We start from the raw sequence: 18671 nt of genomic DNA on the forward strand, positions 1-18671 counted from the left end.
TTTGGAGTCTTCAGCCCCAAAGCCCAGAGCCCACACACACTCAATCACTCTTCACTTCCTCTCCCACTTCACTCACCAGTGATGACTGTGGGTTTTCTGCAGTGGAAAGCCTGGGAGGAGGTGGTCACTTCAACGCTGCATTTCAGCAGGAATTGCCCAGCAAAGCTGTCTGTGGGCTCCCTGCTGCCCAGCAAGCTCTAGGTACTTGACAAGGACTTGACCACGGCAAGCCTCTCCAATGCACAGAAGCTGCACTGACGCCCAAGCTGTGTGTTGTTATCAGTAATAATAGTGGGGACTTCCCTAGCAGTCCAGTGATTAAGAATCCGCCTTCCAGTGCAGGGGACATGGGTTTGATCCCTGGTCTGGGAACTACGACCCCACATGTCACAGGGCAACTAGGCCCACCAGCTACAACTACTGAGCCATCCCCCTCCAGAGCTCAGGCGCCACATGTAGAGAAGCCCGCACGCCACAGTGAAAGATTCGGCATGTTGCAATTAAGACCTGATGCACCCAAAGAAATAAAAAGTGAAAGTGTTAGTGGCTCAGTCATGTCTGACTCTTTGCGACCCCAAGGACTGTAGCCCACCAGGCTCCTCTGTCCACGGAATGCTCCAGGCAAGAAAACTGGCGTGGGTAAGCAATTCCTTCTCTAGGGGATCTTCCCAACCCAGGGATGGAACCCAGGTCTCCTGCAATGCAGGCAGACTTTCTACCCTTTGAGCCACAGATGAAGCCCTAAATAAATAAATAAATATTAAAAAGAATACGAGAGCTGACTGCTACATTGTTCAAACGCTCCAAGGGTCTCTGATCATCTTATCTCCTTTAATTTTTACCATAAACCAGTGATGGTAGTATTGAGTCCATTTGAGGAAATAGAGGTTCTCTTTAATAATCAAGGCATAAGTTAAGACCCAAGAATGTTCACATTGAATCCTTGTGTGCTTTCTATTGTTGAATATATCCAATGGCCTCCCAGCCTCTCCACTGTCTCCATGGAACACAGGAGAACTTTCTCCATGCATCTCTCCCAGCAGAGAACCCTTTCCTGAATGAACTGGCAATCACGTATTTCCTATAGATGAAGAATACAGCCATCGTGGCCCTGGACGTTAGCCTAGGTCTCTTTAGGGGGTTAACCAGTGTCTTCACCAAAAGTGTCTGTGCTGGTCACCAGGAGCTGGGGAGACTGTGCCCACAGTTCTGCTCTGTGCCCAGAAAAGGTGCAGAGGAAAACTGACCCTTGCTTGATGCTGACAGTGAGCAGGCAACCTAAGAATGATCACTTCCGTACAAGATGGAGGAGAAAATCACGCAGCACCTTAAAATTGCAAAACGAGCGTGCAGAGGGCTCTGCCATCCCCTTCCTCTTCTCACTTGTCTTCTCCGTCAAATAAGACACATTATTATTTGCGACTGGTGTTTTCAGAAATGTGTGAATTGACACACATTTCTTCCCCCTTGGCAGTGGGAGATGAAAGGGTAGGATGGGATGGGGTAGGGTGCCCTGACTCTGACTTTGGAGGTGGTCAGCCTGAGGCCTCGCAACTCACCAGCTGGGGCTCTGGGGGCGGAGGAAGGGTCCACTTCTGGAAAAGGCACTCTTCAGCTCTCCTGATCTTTAACTTGGACTTGCTGACCAGGAAGGAATCTCTTCCGCCTGGCCCTCTTCCCCATTCGAGAGTCCACCACACCCAAAGAGAAACCACCTCCCTGGACTGTGGGTTTCTCCAGCTGCTGGGAAGATACCTTCAGGATGGCTCCCGAGGCAGCGGCAGGCACATAACCTTAGGCGCTGCACAGCCCGATGGCAGACCTTTTCCAGCAACTCTGTTCCTCTGGGTCCTCTCCTCATCAACTACACACCAGCCTTCTAGGAAGACAGCAGCAGTCTCCATCGGCAGTTCCGATCATACCCGATCTGAGGAGGGAGGCCACTCCCATCAGGAGAGTAGGGACCCGGGTGGATGGAGCAACAGGGACTTTCTAAAAGGCAGAGCAAATGGATTTGGCCGGCAGGCCAGTGGTTAGGACTCCTCAGTTCCAATGCAGGAGACAGGGTTTTAATCCCTGGTCAGAGAACTAAGATCCTGGATGCCACACAGCCAAAATATAAATAATAAATGGAAGAGTAGTGTATCTTCCCAAACATAATTACTTCCTGAATTATTATATGATTAGGTTTCCCCCTCCCAATGCAGTTCAGTTCAGTTGTTCAGTCGTGACCGACTTTGAGACCCCATGGACTGCAACACACCAGGCTGTCCATCACCAACTCCCAGAGCTTGCTCAAACTCATATCCATCCAGTCGGTGATGCCACCCAACCATCTCATCCCCGTTCCAACCGTGCAACTTAAAATAGATCCAACCACACCCTAGAACTTATTTGAAAACCAAGCAGAGCACGTTGGTTTGAGTTCTCCCCATTTAAAGAAGTGCAAAGAATTTTCCCCCAAAATGTCCATTCATAGAGTCATTCAATGAGTATTTATGGGGCACCTGTCTTGTGCCAGTTTCTGTATTAACTTGATAATTCAGCAATAAATAAAACAAAGCCCTGGTGCACAGAGAGATAACATTCTAATACAGGATGACAGGCAACAAATAAACAAGTAGCACATATTACAGGATTTACGGTAGCTTTGAGACACGATCTATTTGAGCTGAGAGACCCTCTGAAAACACAGAGATAGGGAGGGAGAAGGAAAAGTTTTTTTCTAGTAAGGGTTAAGTAAACCTCACCTGGAATATTTCTTGGTACTTAGAATGAAAGTAATTTGCAGAAATGTCTTACATATATAAATGTAATAGCCAAGTCCTACTTTCTCCCTCAGAAATACACAGCTCTCAGCTCCCTGCAAGGTGTCAAGAAAAGGCTGCAGCCCCCAGCACGGGGCCAGCGTGCGTTTTCCCTGCCCAGCCGGCACAGTGTGCCTGGACCGCCAACGGGTTAAGGTAGCCTCAAGATGCTCGGAGCGCTGCATAAACAGCGCGTGTCAGACGTTCCAAACATCCTTCATCTTCCCTATCTCCCGGTCCTCGGCTGTCAATCAGCTGTCACTAGCCCGCACATCAGCAAGCGTGCGCACATCACCCGACTGTCAGCAAAGCAGCTGATGAGACTCGGCTCCAGACTGTCAATCATCTTTGTTTCTCTCTGCCGCTCGGGAAATATTTTGGCTCAGAGGAACAAAGAAGCCTGGGCAACAATGGTTCGTTGTCAGGCAGGCACTCCTGTACGTGAATATAAGATCTTCAAAGAGCCCTGATCATGCCTCACTGCCCGCCTCGCCCCCTGCCCTCCCCGCACCAAATGATGTTGGGGTCAGGAGTGGACAGATGGAAGATTGAGAATCTGTTTTATTAGTAATTCTAGTTCCCCGAGCAGACCCTGATGGATTCACACACACACAAATAAGCACAGGAACATGAAACAATGATAACTTGAAGTTATCTGAGCTTATGCCTCAGAAAAAAAATAAGGCTCGGAGGATGGATGACTGCTTGGTTCGCAATTATTCATCATTGATCAGGCAGGCTGAGAGAGAGAGTAACTGTTAGATTGCTGAGTTCATTCATCTCCCAGGGAATTCTGAGATAGTAGCTTCGACTCTCCCACTCTCTGGGGTGTGAGGAGGTTGGGAGCACCCACGCTCAGAAAAGCCAGGGAACTCATTAGGACCCCGGTGAGGTGGGTCTGCTGGTGCTTGCAACAGGCGTCCTTATGTCGAATGTAAAGACATTCTGGAGCAGCCCCTTGTCTGGCAGAGAAGCTGCCCCTCTCATACAAAACACGTACTGAACATGTCCCCTACCTCTAAAAGCCTGCAATATACAAATCTAAAGAGATGCTCCTGGCTCTGAACTTCCGTCGAGCAAGCTGTCCTGCTCCCCACCAGTTTGCCACTTTTGCAAAATCACCATGCATGTATTGGCATAATTAATCAACTCATCTTGCAATAGATCCAAATACTAAGTTATCTGAAGCCCTGTAGCATCAAGAAAAAAAAAAAACACTTATTGTACGCTAATTGCTTTGCAATACATTTAGAAGCCATCAGATCTTTTCATGGTGTTTATCAAGACTGCTATTACCTATCAATTACCCAATGCTCTGAACCGACCCGTTTGTACATACTGTGACCGCTCCCATTATCAGCTCTGTATTTGTGACATTTGGGATGCTTTACCCTCTGACAGACAGATCCTTTCCTACTGCGCAATGCTGATTTCTGAAAACGCATCTCTCCTGATCTAACTGGACATTAATTGCTTTTGTGCTGATGTATCTATGCCTCTCAGTCTCCCAGCATAACTAGCAAATCTCATCTCTGACAAGTTGGTTGAACCTAATCAGGACAGATCAGCTGTTACCCAAGGTGCCACGGGCTGTAATTTGTGGTTCTTTACAGAGTTATCACTCGCTGGGAAGACAAAGAACTAAAAATTCTGTCAACAGGAATCCCAAAGTGTGTGTTCCAAGCAGCTGTGGGCTCCCCCGCCCACAAGAAAACATAGCACTTGTCAAATAAATACTTGAGATAATTGATAAGAGGGGATTAGAAGGATGTGGCTGATACCGTGACTGTAAGACTTTTTTTTTTTTTTTTTTTTTTTAAGGAAACTTCAGTAGCAAAACGGTGCATGTGAAGTATGAGTTGTCAAGGATAAAGAAGGTTTGCAGGGAAGTGAGGGGTGACAACTGTCCACAATTCAGCTCCCACCAGTCATTGGGGAACTTAGTTCACATCTGCCTTGCTCTCAAAACAGGCAAATGCCTAGACATCCTAAGTTGCAAAGGAAACAGCGCGCCGCCTCTGAGTCAGGCTGCTGCCCTGTGACAATGCCTTGATCAGAGGCAGGAGGGCAGGGAACACTGTCAGCCTGTCAGCAGCATTCTATTCTCTGAAGACCCCTGTGGTTTTCTTTCAGGCGCAGGAAAAAAAAAAAAGGAAATATTAGAGAAAATAAACTGCTTTCTTACTGTATCGCTTTGGTCCATCTTCCAAACAAAATGAAAGGGTTAATGTGGCATCATCTTCAAAAAACTCGGTGGCAAACGCGTCCCACCAGAGGTTGTCGCTGTCCTGCAAAGAGACAGATCATTTATTTAGCAGGCAAGAGCGGAAAATAGCTCAGAGAGGAGCTGAGAAAGGGAAAAAGGCCAAAAAACCCAGTCACCGGTGGCTTGGGTCTCAGCATATGTGTGTGGGTGTTCTGGAAGGAGTGTGGGCGGGTGTGTGGTCACTCTTCAAATTAATTGCCTCAAATGGGGATGGAATTCCAATCCAATAAACAAGCTAATGCAAAGTGAATGAAAATTAATTCTGGGGGACATATTTGGGGAGATTTAATAAACGTATTTTGGAATACTGTGACAGTTTTTAAGAAAAGGGTTTGCATTTAATGTAAAATGTACTCAGCCTTTTTTCTCTTTCTTTCACTTTGCTCTTTTAAGAGCCAGACTTTACAAACAGAAACCACAATATTACAACAGGTTAAGGAGACTACATTTTTTAAAGATAATTTATTTAAAGAAAAAGAAAAGATTGTGTGTGGCTTGTGGCATTCCTCCATGTAAATATCCCTATGAAAGACACAGGTATTGCTACCTGGATTTATGTAGAAAGATGAGTTTGTGCACAAGCAAACATCACATACATGAGGACTATTCTTGAGGATTGGTTTAAGATGACAGGCAATCACTAGCTCGTTATTAAATCAGTTATTAACAACAGAACAGTCCGGCAGAATGCAGGCCATCCACAGGGGCTCTGCTCGTTTGTCTTGGGTGGAGAGTTTCCCTTGTTCGTCCAGAAAATACTTTGAACTTGACCAAGTTGAAGACCGTTAATGTCACTGCAAATCTTCAAGGGCAGGAGAAGGGCTTCCCCAACAGGGACTTGGGGGGATTATGCATATTGTTGTGTTTAAACGGTGGGGGGGGGTCCTAACTGTGCCTCATTCTCTGCATAGTGCTCGATTTACTCCCAAGTTATTTTTTAATTTTAATTTTCGTTCATCAATTTTTATTGAAGTATAGTTGCTTTACAATACTGTGTTAGTTTCTGCTGAGTAGCAAAGTGAATCAGCTACACATATAGATATACCTTCTCTTTTTAGGATTTCCTTCCCATTTGAGTCACCAAAGAGAATGGAGTAAAGTTCCCTGTACTATATCGTAGGTTCTCATTCGTTATCCATTTTGCACCCAGTATGAATAATGTGCACATATACACATGTGCATATAGACATATATGAGTGCTCAATAGTTGATACTTCCAAATTGTGCTGCTGGAGAAGACTCTTGAGAGTCCCTTGGACAGCAAGGAGATCAAACCAGTCAATCCTAAAGGAAATCAACCCTGAATATTTATTGGAAAGACTGATGCTGAAGCTGAAGCTCTAATACTTTGGTCACTTGATGCAAAGGGCTGGCTCATTGGAAAAGACACTGATGCAGGGAAATATTGAAGGCAGGAGGAGAAGGGGATGACAGAAGATGAGAGAGTTGGATGGCATCACTGACTCAATGGACATGAGTCTGAGCAAATTCAGGAGATAATGAAGGAGAGGGAAGTCTGTCATGTTCTAGTCCATGGGCTCACAAAGAGTCGGACACAATTTAGTGCCTGAACACCAACAGCAACGTGAGACTGCCCAGGTGGCTCAGCGGTAAAGAATCTGCCTGTCAATGCAGGAGATGTGGGTTCAATGACTGGATCAGGAAGATCCCTGGAGGAGGAAAGAGCAACCCCCTTCAGTATTCTTGCCTGGGAAATCCCATGGACAGAGGAGCCTGGTGGGCTGTGGTCCGAGGGGCTGAAAATAGTTGGACAAGACTGAGTGTACACATGGCGTGCATTCACGTGTACACACACACGCATGTGCATGTGTACTTTTGTCACCTGGTGTGAAGAGCCAACTCACCGGAAAAGATCCTGATGCTGGAAAAGATCGAAGGCAAAAGGAGAAGGGGGCAACAGGAGATGAGACGGTTGGATGGCATCACTGACTCAGTGGCGATAGTGGAGGAAAGAGAAGCCTGGCGTGCTGCAGTCCATGGGGCCGCAAAGAGCTGGACACGACTGAGCAACTGAACGATAATCTGTGTCAATCCCAGTCTCCCAATTCCTCCCACCCCACCCCCTGCCCAATTCATTTTTCTACATCTTTGGGGAGGCAAGGACTAGGGTTCAGGAAGAAGGAAGGGTGATGGAAAGGTTCATATTTTGTCTCAGTCTGGTTTCTTTTCAAGCCCTTCACTCTACTGCTCCATTGTCAGGACTCATGCTCAGGAGGAGGCTCGAACCGTGCAGTAGGGCAGGTGGTATTATTAATACCTCATTGGTGGATCTGTCCTGTGCACAGCCCTCAGAGCAGGCACATCCTGACACCTTTTCCCAGCTATGTGAACTTGAACAGCTTATTTTACCTCCGTGAGCCTATTTCCTTACTTGGAAATTAAGGATAATGATAATGCCAACAATAATACATATCTCAACCAGAAGATACAACAACAGTTACATTAATAAGTATCTTGCACAGAAGATGTGGCATTTCAGTAAGTCAGTGGCTGTAATGTGCCCAGCAGAGTGCTGGGAACACAGTGAAGATCAATGCAATGCCACATTCGCTTATCTACCATCTTTAATGTCACTTCTAAGGGATGAAGCATTTCATGTTCTGAAGAACTCTACATCAAAACTGTTTCCAAATTGAGTATGTTTCCAAATCACTTTGACTGTCTGTAACCCATTTCTTGGCAACAATACCTGTCTGTGACATAGTGGAAACTTATGAATGGATAAAGCATTGTGAGATAGATATAGATATAGATATGACGGAATATTACTCAGCCATGAAAAGGAACATACTTGAGTCAGTTCTAGTGCAGTGGATGAACCTAGAGCCTGTTATACAGAGTGAAGTAAGTCAGAAAGGGAAAAACAAATTTCATATATGAACACAAATATAAGGAACCTAGAAAAACGGGACTGACGAGCCTATTTGCAGGGCAAGACTAGAGACACAGACATAGAGAACAGACTTTGGACGCAATGGGGCGAATTGAGAGAGTAGCCTTGAGATACATACACTCCTGATGCTAAGTTGCTTCAGTCGTGTCTAACTCTTTGCAACCCTACGGACTGTAACCCACCAGGCTCCTCTGTCCGTGGGGTTGTCCAGGCAAGAGCACTGGAGTGGGTTGCCATGCCCATTCCCAGCCTTAGGATCGAACCCATGTCTCTTTTGTCTCTTCCACTGACAGGCAGGTTCTTTATCACTAGCGCCACCTGGAAGCCCATATAATTGCTGCTGCTGCTGCTGCTAAGTTGCTTCAGTCGTGTCCGACTCTGTGCGACCCCATAGACAGCAGCCAACCAGGCTCCTCCGTCCCTAAAATAGATGGTCAGCGGGAAGCTGCTGTATGGGCCGAGGGAACTCAACCCAGCGTTCTGTGACAACCTAGAGGGGTGGGATGCTGGGGAGTGGGGGGCGGGGAGGTTCAGGAGGGAGGGGACATACACTTGTGTACTGGTGGCTGATTCACAACGTTGTATGGCAGAAGCCAATACAATATTGCAAAACAATTATCCTTCAATTAAAAAAAAGAAAGAGAGAAGTTAACCAACTCTCTTTTGCTTGCTATTTGTTCAAAGACCTAGGGACTAAATCAGTTCCTCCAGCTCCATCCTCCTGTCATCTCACTCTGGGTTTCTAGCCCTTTTGCTAGAAAGTGGACCAGTGGAAGGTGAAAGCCCAGGGGGCACACAGGCTGATCTGAAGTCACTAGGAAAAAAGAAAGGGTCCAGGCTGTCAGGAGGTGGGAGGATTGTCCATAAGCAGCCATTCAGTTTCCGCAGGACCCAGACAAGGGAGTGCTGGCAGAAGTCAAGGGGTGGGTAAAGACCTCAGAGCGGGGGATGACATTTGATTCAAACCAACTGTAATGGAACATGAGATGACTCAGTGTCTCGGGAAATGTCAGGGCAGGTTTGGCAGGAGAAGGCTACATCAAATGACTATACACACACACACACAAAACCAATTGGCTTTGGTCACAGATCTTGGGAGAACATTCCAAAAATAAAAAAAATACATAGTTTCACAGGACCAGACACATCATAGGTACATAAGAGAACACACACACATGTGGGCTGAGAGGATGAAGGAATAGACGAGAAACGGGACTTCTTTTTTGTGCCATCAAAGACAACCCAACTCAAGAAACTCACGTTTTTGTGAGGTCTAGATGGTCGATCCTACTTTATCTGTCAGTCAATACTTTTAAACAGGCACAAAAAAATTTTGGGACACTATTTTTAAGCTCCAGTTGTCAACTGCCCCCCAACACACATATACAAAGTTTTTAAATTAGTCCTTAGTTATGACAGAAAAATTCTGATGCAAAGAGGGGATTAAAAAGTAGTATTTTTAAGAAAAAATTAGTGAATGTCAAGTACAATCCAGGCTCCGCTTGGCTTTTTTTCTGAAGGAAGCAGATCATGGAAAGAACGTACATAGCAGCGGGGGGCGGGGGCACTGGGTTAGTAGTACCACCCGTAACTCAATATTTTCTAAGTTTTTTTTTCCCATGAATTGAACCATCTTATATTCACAACTGCCCTAGTTGTTCCCAAGGGGCACAACAAGCGGTCTTTAGAGAGAATTTATACCTTTGACCTCTATGTTACATTGGCTTCAACATATAAATTCTGCCTCTTATTCACTGATGACCTAAGTCAAAACCTCAACTTCCTTGCCTGTATTTATTCATTTGCAAACTGGGAGCAGTTATTGCAGTGCACTGTGGAGCCTAGGGAGTAACTGTCCGGCACATAATTGTTGCTCAATAAATGGCAGCTATTATTATTCATTATGGTCTTCTTTGATGCTAAGATATCTGTAAGTAGAGAATCTGAATTTCAAAAAACTTAAACTTCTCAGTCAAGATCATCAGCTAGAAAGTGGTGAAGTGAAAGTTCCCATGCTGTGGTTTCCTTAGTCTACACACACACACACACACAACATGGGAACTTAGCTTCACCACTTTCTAGCTGATGAAAGTCTGCTAATTCTAGCCTATTTTTTTTAAATGGATTTAATCTTTTTAGAGTAGTTTTAGTTCACAGCAAAATTAAGAGGAAAGTACAGAAGATTCCCACACCTTCTTGCTCACATACATTCAGAGCCTCGCTCACTATAGCAGTGGATTTGTATAATTGATAAACCAGCCCATGTTTTTTACCAAAGAGTTCTGTTCAAAAAGTGATTTTCACCTTAGATTGAAGACAACAAGCAAGAGTAGAAGAGGCTGGCACTGGCTGCAGGACATTTTGCTCGAGTGGATCTCCTCCAGTCCTTCCAGATTTTGCCCCCTTCTCTCACCTTCATGTGCTTTTTTCTGAAAATGAACCTCCTCTTTACCCCCTCCTGCCATTCACCGGTTAGTATAGTTCCTGGGATCAGTGAGGCAATTTTATGGAAGAAATCTGCATAGTAGCTAGGCCAGGAGTCCAGGGAGCAGCAGAAATACTATAAAAACCCATGCTGAACCAATGTGAAATTTCTAGCAGAAAATCTAGCAGTGTGACAGGTGGAATCTCAGTTCTCAGCCACAGAGCTGAGCTAACAACCTCATGAGCTGTGGGCAATGGTAAAAAATCAGTGCTTCCATATTCGATTTCTAGATGTCAGTCATCTAGATGGCATGACCCTTGCAGACAAAGGCAACAGGGCTCTGCTTGACCACATGTGAAAGAGACCAAGGAAAGGTAACAGAAAGTGCCTGGGCACGATTCTGCCTTTCTATGCACAGGCTGTGGAAAATTCTGAAAGTGATGGGAATACCAGACCACCTGACCTGCCTCTTGAGAAATCTGTATGCAGGTCATGAAGCAACACTTAGAACTGGACATGGAACAACAGACTGGTTCCAAAGAGGAAACGGAGTACATCAAGGTTGTATATTGTCACCCTGCTTATTTAACTTATATGCAGAGTACATCATGAGAAACGCTGGGCTGGAAAAAGCACAAGCTGGAATCAAGATTGCCGGGAGAAATATCAATAACCTCAGATACGCAAATGACACCACCCTTATGGAAGAAAGTGAAGAGGAACTAAAGAGCCTCTTAATGAAGGTAAAAGAGAAGAGTGAAAAGTTGGCTAAAAGCTCAATGTTCAGAAAATGAAGATCATGGCATCTGGTCCCATCACTTCATGGGAAATAGATGGGGAAACAGTGGAAACAGTGTCAGACTTTACTTTGGGGGGCTCCAAAATCACTGCAGATGGTGATTGAAGCCATGAAATTAAAAGACCCTTACTCCTTGGAAGGAAAGTTATGACCAAGCTAGATAGCATATTGAAAACCAGAGACATTACTTTGCCAACAAAGGTCTGTCTAGTCAAGGCTATGGTTTTTCCAGTGGTCATGTATGGATGTGAGAGTTGGACTGTGATGACAGCTGAGCGCCAAAGAATTGATGCTTTTGAACTGTGGTGTTGGAGAAGACTCTTGAGAGTCCCTTGGACTGCAAGGAGATCCAACCAGTCCATTCTAAAGGAGATCAGTCCTGGGTGTTCTTTGGAAGGAATGATGCTAAAACTGAAACTCCAGTACTTCAGCTACCTCATGCGAAGAGTTGACTCATTGGAAAAGACTCTGATGCTGGGAGGGATTGGGGGCAGGAGGAGAAGGGGAGGACAGAGGATGAGATGACTGGATGGCATTACCGACTCGATGGACATGAGTTTGAGTGAACTCCGGGAGTTGGTGATGGACAGGGAGGCCTGGCGTGCTGTGATTCATGGGGTCGCAGAGTCGGACACGACTGAGCGACTGAACTGAACTGAGCTGATGCACAGGCTAGCACTTCTGCCTCCTGATTGCAAACGTGCTGCCTCCATCAGCAGAGAAATGAATGATCCAGGAAGTTCCATTTGGAGCAGGCTGCATGACCAAGTCCAGTCAGCTGACCAGTAAGAGGCTGCATGTGGAAAATTTCCAAGGCCTTTTAGCAGCAAGGATTCCACAGAGGCACTCGCAAAGCCTGGTTTCCCCTAAGAGGTGAGGGCAGGCAGGATGCTGCCAACTCTCCATGAAGGCAACCCCTCAATTCAAACCAACATGGAGATTAACCAGGAAAGGCCTTGAGACTCACCAGTGGGTCAAGATCAACCTCTCAAGATTCAGTGGTACAGGTTATGACAAATACCCTTAAAAACAAACCAAGAGCCGGAGGTTTTGTTCTGGGGTATGTGGGGGTGGCCATGCACACCAGGTACTGCCAGATACAATAGATACAATATTTGGTGGATATATTGTAAAACACATCCTATCCAGGTGTGTTCAGTTCCTTACACCTGTCCAACTCTTTGAGACTCAGTCGTAGCCTGCCAGGTTTCTCTGTCCATGGGATTATCCAGGCAAGAACACTGGAGTGGGTAGCCATCCCCTCCTTCAGGAGATCTTCCTGATCCAGGGATTGAACCCACATCTTCTGCATCTCCTGCATTGCAGGCAGATTCTTTATTGCCGAACCATCAGGCAATCCAGAAAAAAGCCATTATTATCCTTCTGGGGAGCAGCATAGTGAGGAGTTGGCCTGTGTGGAGTCAAAGGACCCAGCAGCTTAGCTTTTCAAACCAAGGGCCCTTATTAACCATTTCCTGCCCCCTCATTTTTGCATATATTGTTCTTTTGGACGGGCATGTCCAACAAAGACCAAGTCTCAGTCCTTGGATTCCTTTTTCCCTGTCTTCTGTGCTAGAAAAGCTCGACACCTCTACCCAGTTAGAGTGCGGATCAAATTATAATTGAATCACTGCCTTGAAATATACTGGCTTGGTCAAAAAGTTCGCTTGAGTTTTTCCTTAGGATGGTACAGAAAAACCAGAATGTACTTCTTGGGCCCAATATGTTTCTCTAACCTTGTGACTGCCATACTAGGTGCCTAAGGAAAAGTGAAAGTGAAGTCGCTCAGCTGTGTCCGACTCTTTGTGACCCCATGGACTGCAGCCCACCAGGCTCAACAGTCCATGGAATTTTCCAGGCAAGAGTACTGGAGTGGGTTGCCATTTCCTTCTCCAGGGGATCTGCCCAACCCAGGGATGGAACCCAGGTCTCCTGCACTGCAGGCAGATGCTTTACCGTCTGAGCCACCAGGGAAGCCAAAGGACCTGGTATTAAGTGTCTCTCCATCCTCAGTAGGTCTCCCATCTACAGCTAAGCAGTAGAAGAAATGGAGAGGCCATACCCACATAGTGAGTAAGATTCTTCCTCCAAGACTGGAGGGAATCTTAAACCTAAACTCCGTGGCTAGGGGCCCAGGACAGCATACAAGAGGGCCTTTCTGTGTCACATCACTGCTGCCTCCCTTGTTATCCCTGGACGCACCAGCCACGCACGTGACCAGTCCACACGGTTGCAGGAGGGACTTCTCACTCACACGCTGTTCCACTGAACCACCTGTGGGTATTTTTCTTGCTCTTTTCAGTGAAATGTTCGTTAAGTGAATACACTTCATTGATTGTAACGCAAATAAGAGACTTTTTATTTTATCAATTTTTAAAAAACATAGAATATGATGAAGACTCATGGGCCCATTATCCAGGTGGTTTGATAATTTAAATAATAGTTTAATAATTAATCATTATTAAAATAATATCTTTTTTCCTTTTTAAAAGGAATGAAAAATTATAAATAAAAAAAGATGTCCCAGGTATCCACAGCCAGCTCTGTTTTTCTTTCCCTTCCCCCAGGCTCCCATAAACAACCATCTCATGAAAATCATATAGCCCTTCATAGTCCATCTTTTATGTGAAAGTGAAAGTCTCCCAGTGATGTCCGACTCTTGGCAACCCTATGGACTATATAGTCCATGAAATTCTCCAGGTCAGAATACTGGAGTGGGTAACCTTTCCCTTCTCCAGAGAATCTTCCCAACCCAGGGATCGAACCCAGGTCTCTTGCATTGCAGGTGGGTTCTTTACCAGCTGAGCCACCAGGGAAGCCCATCTTTTGTGTATATATATATGCATATATATATACGCACACACACATACATAACTCCATTCACATGCAGTCCTGTTTCCTGCTTTTAATATTTCATTTAAATGATACCATACATTATGTTTCCTTTTGTAAACTTGCTTTTTTGCAACACTGTGCTTTGGAGACCTCTCTATTTTATATATTAGAGTCTCTTCTTTCCTTATATAAGCTAATGGTAGCAACTGAATGAACAGAATATATTTTATTTAAGCATTTTGCTACTAATGACCTCTAGACAGTTTCTAATATTTTGCCATCACAACAATGCTGCAGGCAGTATTTTTGCATGTCCTGCTGTGCCAACGCGTAAGAACGTCTCGGGGTGAAGTGGCCACACCGAGGCATAAAGTGTGTGCTTTTCCATTAGCAGATCCCTGCACTTCCAGGTTGAAGACTTGTGGTCTGAACTTGCACAGGTAGAGTTGAAGCAAAGAGCATTTCTAAGTGATGTATTTCAGCGGGATCTAACAACAGTATCAACATAATTACAAAGCAGAGCCCAGCTCTGCTAGGAAAAGGATGAGCATCCAAATGTCCTAAGAAGACGCAGTGATCAAATACCAGCACTCATAAAACTTTGCTTATCATTCTCTTAAAGGCAGAGTGTATCACAGGGCTTCATTAGCCAAAAGGAGGGTTTCTTGCCACAACACAAGAAAGGAAGCACGGTTGCTAGGGTCTTCCAAAGTGCCTCATGAGACAGGATGAGTGAGGACCAAAGGCCCCAACATGTGGGCACAAAAGTGGGGAATGGGGGGCACCTAATTCCATACGCCCTGCCACCCGGCTTCTCATGGAGGTCACACCTCCCTTTTCCAAACAGAGAGGTCCTTTCAAACCTTGCTGTTGCTTAGTATCTGAGCAGCGCTTATTTACTAGTTAGTGAATATTAATAAGTAAAGAGTGGATTCTTTTCCCTAAGCTGGAAAGTCACAATAGCAGAGTGCAGCCTCCAGGTAAAGAAAGACGAAATTAACTCAGCCTGAGCTCAGGCATGGAGCCTGGTGCTGACAATCCCTGTACATTTTAATTAGGTAAAAATACCAGTGGCGCTTCTCCACTCTAAATAATCCCCCATATGCATTTCTGCGACGAAAGCCCCCGGTCCTTCTGTCTCATCTCACAGGTGAGCCCGCGTAGCCCCGGCAGCCAGATCATATACCGGGAGGAGAGATGCACTCGGGTCAAATAGCAGAAGAGTGTCTTAATTAGATTCAAAAATCCACAAACACATTTTGCTCCCATCCCGGATCCGCGTCCACTCCCGTCCATGTCTCTCTCCACCAAAAACAGGATCCGGGTGCCAGGGTTGCCCCCCGGGCAACTCTAACTTCAGTACTGACAGGTTATGTGGGATTTTTGCCAGAGTAATTATTTTTCAATTCTACAATAATGAGAAATTACCATGGCAACCACTTGTCACGTGGCACACATACACCCCCTCCGAAGAATGAACTATACATAAAGCTGTTGTTTGAAAATTGTATGTTTTTTTTTTTTTGCGTTTTATTTTTTATGAAAATAAACTTAAACAGGTCAGAGTGGAGAAAGGGGTATGAAGGGGTCTGGAAACAGGAGGATGAGGAGGGCAGCAGCTTTCTTCTGTACCTTGAGACTTCAGAAAATGATGATACCTCATCTCACAGCCCTACCGTCTTGCACAGAGGCACATACAGATAGCACGCTATTCATTTGTCTCTGACCACTGCGGTCACTCCCATCGGACACGTGTCAGCCAGCTTCTCTCATGTGACTCCACGACCGAAGCGGACATGCACTTGGCCAGACTTGCTTTCTCTAAATGTCTCTGCCCATCACAGGCATGTTTTGAGACAGAAGACCTTGACAATCCCAAATCTCCCGCCTTTCCCTTTTTAGAGGAGGCCCCTCTCGGACTGAAGAGGGGTGCACGTCTTTCATTTTCTCGATCAATAAGGTCTTGCTTCCACCAATTTCACCAAGCCTAGGAGTCTTGTATCAAACCATGTTTATGTCAAATTAGCTACATTTAATAATATGGTCATACAGAGTGAAGTAAGTCAGAAAGAAAAAAACAAAAACAAACATTGTATATTAACACATGTACATGGAATCTAGAAAAATGGTACAGATGAACCTATTTTCAGGACAGGAATAAAGACACAGCCATAGAGAACAAACGTACGGATGCTAAGGAGGGAAAGTAGCGGGTGGGATGAACTGGGAGATTGGGACTGACCTTTATACACTATTGATACCATGTATAAGGTAGATAACTAATAAGAACCTTCTGTAGAGCACAGGGAAGTCTATACAGTGCTCTGCGGTGACTTAAATGGGAAGGAAATCCAAATCAGGGGACACATGTGTACATACAGCTGATTCACTTGACTGTACAGCAGAAAATAACACATCATTGTGAAGCAACTGTACTCCAATAAAAAAAAATTTTAAGTAATAAGAAACAGTTCCAGCGCAGTTATTGCAAGCTGGCCACCATCCTGAGCCAACGGAAAAACATAAATTCCTTGAAACCTCACAGGGAGCCTAGCAGATAAGTCCTACTATTCATTCCAAGATTGCAAAGCTGACAAGTAACAGAGAGATTTCAAACTCCGGCTCTTGAGTTGAGGCTCATATAACCATTCTGCCACTCAGATATTCCTTTGTCCAGAATACTGTTCTTCAAAATTTCTACTGTCTTCTTAGTTGTTTCAATATCCAATTAATGCACTGAATGTTTGAGGCTTCATCTTGTGAACAGACAGCCCAAAGCAAGGTTTTCCACCACATTGATGGAATTCTACATTGAAGCAGAGATAAAAGTGGTAAGATCACTTGCTCTCACCAGCTGGTAATTGCACAAGCATGTAATGGACACACAGGATTTTAAATCCTTCTTTTTTATTTAATGTTATGGATTTTTAAAAAATCTCACGTCCCTGGGGTTGTAGTTTTGATTTGCTTTTTTTCTCATGGTCAACTGGGATTTGTTTATTCTCAATTAAATTGTATTTTATTTACCAGTAAACATTAGTTACCATTTTAACAGAGAAATTCTAAAACAGCGGCATGCTACCAAGAGAGTAAATCACATGTCAGGGTTTCACTCAGAATTCAAGGCTTCCTTTTTAGAAAGTACCTCCTGCATTTCACTCCCCTGGGCTGCTGCCTTGGGAAAGATATGTATTAAAACAGGCAGAGAGACAGAACTTGGCATCTGGCAGAAATGATTCTACAGCCATAGCTACGTCAATGCCTCCCCTCGCCCCAAACACCTGGAAAATCCATGTATTTCCATCTCCATCCTTGACCTACAAAAGCATTAATTAATCGTAAAGAGTCCAAAGAGAAAGGCTACTTATAATAATCTAAAAATAATGAGTAAAATGTATACAGTTGAGGTACCAAAAATAAGCTTTGAACTTCTTGCAATTATTATGAATCCTGGTGGCTCAGATGGTAAAGAATCTGCCTGCAATGCCAGAGACTGGGGTTCATTCAGTCCCTCACTCAGGAAGATCCCTTGGAGAAGGGAATGGCTACCTACTCCAGTATTTTTGCCTGGAAAATTCCATGGACAGATAACCTTGGTAGGCTACAGTCCATGGGGTCACAAAGAGTCGGACATGTCTGAGCAATTAACATTTTCACTTCACTTTTCATGAATTGTTTTTAATAGTCTTTTTTGATTAATTAATTTATTTTAATTGGAGACTAATTACTTTACAATATTGCAGTGGTTTTTGCCATACATTGACATGAATCAGCCGTGGGTGTACATGTGTTTCCCCATCCTTAACCCCCCTCCCCTCTCCCTCCCCATCCCATCCCTCAGGGTCATCCCAGTGCACCAGCCCCGGGCACCCTATCTCATGCATCGAAATTCCTATCAGCTTTATGAAGGCAGGATCACTACCTGTATCTGTGCATTGGCTAACATCTGGCAGGCAAGCAACAGATAAGTATTCGATTATTTGATTATTTAAATTATTTCTTTTAACAAACAAATACTTGTTTAATTTAGAGCCAGCATATTCTCAAAACCCTAAAGAAACACAATCGCATCTTCACGATGCTTGGACACATCTATTCTCTTTTTTGGTTCACGTGTCTATTATTAATAAGTGGGGTGTTTTAAATCTTCACAGAGTGACAATGTGAGGGCTTAAGAGTTCCACAAGGAATTACATTCTAGTCCTCACAGTATCCCTATCAAGTTGCTACTTTTACTATCTCAATTTAAATGGGGAAACTGAAGGCCCAGGAGCTTAAAATATATACCCAATGGACTTCTCTGATGACCCCGTGTCTATGACTCTGAACTCCCAACACCCAAAGCTGGGGGCCTGGGTTCGATCCCTGGTCAGGGAACTAGAGTCCACGTGGTCCAACTAAAAGTTTGCTTGCTGCAGCGAAAGATCTTGCCTGCCTCGACTAAGATCTGCTGCAGTCAAGTAAATAAAAATTAATAATCAAATATTTTAAAAGATATGCATCCAAGGCCACAGACTAAGTAAGAGGCAACCGTGGGATTTAATGCCTGAACACTGTGATTCTTAAATGTGTGTTTCTATCTGCAGAGCTTCAATGCCTTGTTCTCATCTCTTATTCTGGTGTGA

General features: G+C 44.6%; 1 protein-coding gene across 7 annotated transcripts in view; it reads right to left on the reverse strand.

Annotated features, from left to right (window-relative positions):
- The window catches only part of LDB2 (LIM domain binding 2), a 454053-nt gene that overhangs the window by 279341 nt on the left and 156041 nt on the right, over positions 1-18671 (reverse strand). For all 7 annotated transcript variants that reach the window (XM_027545088.1, XM_027545087.1, XM_027545085.1 and 4 more), the window contains exon 2: positions 4993-5095. In XM_027545088.1, coding sequence (XP_027400889.1) covers positions 4993-5095 — 103 coding nt within the window. The remainder of the gene's footprint in view (positions 1-4992; positions 5096-18671) is intronic.

The sequence above is a fragment of the Bos indicus x Bos taurus genome, chromosome 6 (genome assembly GCF_003369695.1).
Source record: "Bos indicus x Bos taurus breed Angus x Brahman F1 hybrid chromosome 6, Bos_hybrid_MaternalHap_v2.0, whole genome shotgun sequence".
Taxonomy (NCBI): Eukaryota; Metazoa; Chordata; class Mammalia; order Artiodactyla; family Bovidae; genus Bos; species Bos indicus x Bos taurus.